This window comes from Terrapene carolina, unplaced genomic scaffold (genome assembly GCF_002925995.2).
Source record: "Terrapene carolina triunguis isolate 2854851 unplaced genomic scaffold, T_m_triunguis-2.0 Scaffold612, whole genome shotgun sequence".
NCBI lineage: Eukaryota > Metazoa > Chordata > Testudines > Emydidae > Terrapene > Terrapene triunguis.
This window is the reverse complement of record NW_020664963.1, coordinates 1,949,505-1,954,021: the sequence shown is the minus strand read 5'-3', so window position 1 is coordinate 1,954,021 and position 4,517 is coordinate 1,949,505. Positions and strand designations below refer to the sequence as shown.

General features: G+C 58.3%; 1 protein-coding gene across 1 annotated transcript; it reads right to left on the bottom strand.

The window, feature by feature from the left end:
• Positions 1-1,115: 1,115 nt before the first annotated feature.
• On the bottom strand, positions 1,116-3,487 carry LOC112108954 (ribonuclease-like). Its single transcript, XM_024203276.1, has 2 exons — positions 3,473-3,487; positions 1,116-1,730 (listed from the first exon to the last, which is right to left on the bottom strand). Exon 2 carries the CDS (start codon positions 1,726-1,728, stop codon positions 1,279-1,281), a length of 450 nt encoding a protein of 149 aa, XP_024059044.1. The 5' UTR covers positions 1,729-1,730; positions 3,473-3,487; the 3' UTR covers positions 1,116-1,278.
• Between the last annotated feature and the right edge of the window lie 1,030 nt (positions 3,488-4,517).

The window sequence follows — 4,517 nt, the reverse complement described above, 5'->3', positions numbered from 1 at the left end:
CACATCTGGACTAGGAGGCTAGTGTGTGTGTGTGAGGGGGGCTGGCTGCTACAGGATCCTATTTTCAGAGCCCTCCATCTGGAGCAGCCCCACCAGGCCCGGCCGGGAGCCAACCAGAACCCCAGTGGGAAGGTGGAGTAGATGCAAGGGGGGGGGAAGGAAATGGGGGTTTAATGAAGAAAAACAACACACTTAATCCTGTAGCCCAGGGGTTCCTGCCCTGGGCTTGTGAAGTGCGGGGTCAGGTGTTCACATCTTTCATGGGCCGTTTGGCGGCTTGCCATGAATTTCCCAGCTTTGACGACCCTCTCCCAGGGCTGAGGGTGTCTCCACATGCTGCAGCCCTGCCTGGGCACCGCTGCTTTGGTTTGTCCCTGTGTATCGGGTGTATTTTATGTGAGACATCAAACCCAAGGGGATTTGCACCGTGTCGGGAGATTTTCACACCCAGCTTTCCCCACGTGCTGTCTCCCACTGGCGTCGCATGGGAAAGGAAAATTGTTTGAAACCAGCCTCCCGTGAAGAAAGGCCCCATATCCCATTCCCCGCCCCCTGAGCCAGCCAGTACCTGCCCTGGGGCCGGATGGCAGCTGGTGCCCCCTAGAGGAGAAAGGCCCCATGTCCCATCCCCCACCCCTTTTGAGCAAGACAGTCATGTTTGTCTGCTGCTACTGAAGCACTGGAAACAGAGAGTGCTGTCTTGCCTATAGCAAATCCCCCACAAACACCCCCCCAGCCATTCTGCACTTGCAAAAAGTATTTTACTGCAGGAAGAAGCAAGAGAAAACAGTATCCAGGGCTCAACCTGGTAACATCTCCTCTGCACTTTGACCCCTCTCCGCCTCACCCTCCATGGATAAAGGATGAGGAAAAGGTGCCCATACTATATAATGGGCACTAGGGGGAGCAGAGGGTGGGGGCAGGGAAGGGGCGGCTGTACTGTATAATGGGCAGTAGGGGGCAGCAGAGGGTGGGGGTGGGGAAGGGGAGGCTATACGGTATGATGGGCACTAGGGGCAGCAGAGGGTGGGGGCGGGGAAGGGGCAGCTATACTGTATATGGGCACTAGGGGGCAGCAGCGGGGGCAGGCTGGGGAGGGGGCAGTTATAATTTGCCATAGAAAAAGGAATAACAGCCTTTGTTGCTGTCCCCAATGAGGTGCCGAAATACTCTGTTGGGGAGGAGGGTGGTGACGGCGTCCGGCAGCTACGGGTGTGCAGGGCTGCCAGCATTGCCAAAGCCCAGGGGAGCTGCAGGGCTCCATGTCTGCCCCATGGCTCACGGGCCGCTGCACACTGACGGCCGGGCGTAGTGCACAGGCTGCCCATTTTTGCAGGCGACACAAATTCTCTTACTGTGGACATCTCCCCTGTAAACGCAGTGGGGCCAGTGGGACGCTCCCGTTGTCTGGCAGTCCGTGACCTGGAAGGGAGAGTTGCTGTAGTAAAAGTTCCCGTGATGCTGTGTTCCCCCTGAGCCGCAGACAGCGGTTATCATCGCCAGCGCCCCGTGGACGAAGCTGTTGAGATCTTTGCAGTTGAACACTGTCATGTTCCTCCGTGGCATCATGAGATTGCAGTAGCGGTTGGGGTCGGGCTCCCAGCTCCCGGAGGTGTCGACATGCTGCCGTTGGAACTTCTCGTAGGGCGTCTCTCTTCCGGCCGCAGCCAGGCAGGCCGGCAAGAGGAAAATCAGCAGCAGGAGGCCTGGACCCATCCTTGTCTTCATTGCTGGCAGGAGGGGCGAAAGGGGGAGGTGGGTGTGAGATGGGAACATGAGACCAGCACAGCACGGACCCCCTGTGGGCGACTCACCCCCGCTACAGTGATTTCAGGGCTCGTCCTCGTTGAAGGCTGCGGCCACTAGAGGGTGCCAGTGTCGCTCTGTCACATAGCATACAGTATTTAAATGGCCTCATGGTAGTGGCATCACCCTAGCTTTTCCCCCCTCCCCCGAGTTTCTCTTTGCCCCAGCCGTGGCCCAGCCATTTTCGAGCTGGTCTGCTAGTCGTTCATGTAAAGCAGAGCGTTTTGTAAGGGATCCCCTTGCCCGAGTGACCCTGGCAATGCCCCAGACACCGATGTGCCACACCAAACGTCCAGGCGCTCTGCCCAGGCGGGTGGAGTTTAGAGCACTTTGAATGCTTGCCAATCCCGGGGATTGTGCTGCCAAACTTCCCCTGCTCCTAAGGGTACATCTACACTGCAGTGTAAGCCCAGGGTTAGTGGGACTCCACTCAGCCGAGCCGTGTTGGGAACCCTGAGCTTGGGCGTCTATGTGGTATTTTAACCGAAGGGCTTTTCTAACCCAGGCTGAAACCTGGGGATCTGGTGTCCACACTGCAGCCTGCAGACCCCCTAGCATCCCACAATATGGCCACACTATCCCTAGGGCCCATGGGAAAACTTTCCTGCCCGCCCTGCCCATGAGCAGGAAGCAGCTGGCTTTGCAAAAGGCTTGCTGGGTTCGCTCTCCGCTGCCAACCCAGGCAGCTCTCTGATAGTGCATGTGGTCAGAAGAGAACGGGCCCATGCTGACCTGAGCTGTGGCCGAGAGAGGACTAAGGAAGTTGTCCCGTGGAATTGTGGGATACTTCCGTCTGACTCCCAGGACCGGAGTCAAGCGGGGCTGCGTCTACACTGCAAAGCGATAGGGCTCGGCCCCTGGGTCCCGACTTCACTTCAGCTGGGACCCTCCAGCTAAGTTCCCTCTAAGCTGTACGGCCGAGGGCCACACAGGCGGATAGCCACAGGGGCTTGGAGAGAAGAGAGGTCGGAGGTGGGCGGGGACTGGGGAGGGTAGCGGAGCAAGTTGGGGCGCGCAAGGCTGCCACGGGCCTCTCCCCCGGCCCCGGAGCTCCTGCCGCTGGGAAGGACAGGCGCCTCGGCCCTGGCCCCGGATCTGCTGCTAGCAGGGAGAGGGCTGGGAGGAGTCCTCTGACTCCAGCCCTGGGGCAGCCTGCACCCTAAACTCCTCATCCCTGGCCCCACCCCAGAGCCCACACCCCCAGCAAAACAACCCCACATTTGCATCAGGAGACTTCAATAGCAATTGAGGCTTTCCCCTGAGGCCTTTGGAGCAGGTCTTTGCTGCTGGAGTGCCCACGAGAGAATCATCACAGCTCTGAACGCCCCAGCTCTCAGGTCTTTGCAGCTAGTGGGCACCATCTAAGAGCCAAGTATCCTTGAACAAGGGATGGGGGGGGGCATGGCTGGGATTCACAAGCCCTAGATTCTAGTCCTGGCTCTACCACTGACCTCTTGTAGGCGGCTTCAGTTTTGTTTGCCTCAGTTTCCCCCCCTGTAAAGCAACACCCATCTTCTTTGTACAAAGCTTTGGAGCCTAGGGGAGAGAAGAGCCTTGTCTGAACTCCTCTTTGGTGCATTTCCTACCGTTCCTCTCTACCAGCTAAACTGCTGAACAACCCTGCCTGGATTATACCAGTCACCTTCTCCTGTGCTCTCCCACTCACCCTCATCCTGGTGCCTCTGTTTCCCCCGGAGAATCGATCCAGCTGTCTGCAGAGCTGGCCTCCCCCTGGCTGCATGGGAGTCAATAGAAGAGGGAACTGGTGGCAGAGAAATATCTGACGTTAAGTATTTCATAATCCGGGCCCACAAGAAGCGGCGACGCCCCATCGAAAGGGGAAGCTTTGCCCTGACCAATGGCAGGGTGGTTGGGACATACTCTGCTCGCACTTATCACAATGACCTGCCCCTCGTTATGCACTGGGGTCCCCATCCCAGCACCCTCCGGGGTGCAGGGGGGGCTGGTGACTAGCACTGGGTGGCGTCCTGGTGCCGAGTCAGGATGTCACATCCGCATGGCACCGCGGGAGGCAGATTTCCCCAATTCTGGGATGCAACCCGGGCAGCAGAATTAACCCACATTGCCAGGGGAGAGTTAATGAGCAGGAGTGGCTGGGTGCTTGGTAGAAAAATGCACACACAGCGGCACAGAAGAGGACACCTGAGTCACCCATCCTGCTCTCTGCCCCCAGCACCATGTTGGGGCATTTGGGTCAGCTCTGATTCCAAAGGTGGAATGCCCCCTACTGCATCCCCTCTCACCCTCTGCCAAAGTGCACCCCTTAGGGTTACTGATCCAAATTTGGGGTCATTTGACCCAGCACGTGAGGACGCGCCGGTGCTTGATGTGCGCTAAGAAAGGGCATGCAGGGAGCGGCACCAGGCACACAAAGCTGAGAGCAGGGGAAGGAGCTGAGAACAGGCGTCATCGGTGCATGGAACAGGACCTGCAGCACTGCCACTGGGGGTGGGGAATGGGAACAACCACTGAGCAGAATGGAGCCGTTTGCACATCTCAGAGCTATTGCTCCAGGCCCGATTATCGCCATGGGGTGTCATCACTCTGTGCTGCCCATTATACAGGATAGCCGCCTCTTCCCACCCCCACCCTCTGCTGCCCCAGTGCCCATTATACAGTATAGCCGCTCCTTCCCCACCCCACCCTCTGCTGCCCCTAGTGCCCATTATACAGTATAGCCGCCCCTTCCC

Coding starts and splice junctions, on each gene's coding strand:
- LOC112108954 (XM_024203276.1), bottom strand. CDS start 1,728: ATGAAGACAAGGATGGGTCCAGGCCTCCTGCTGCTGATTTTCCTCTTG.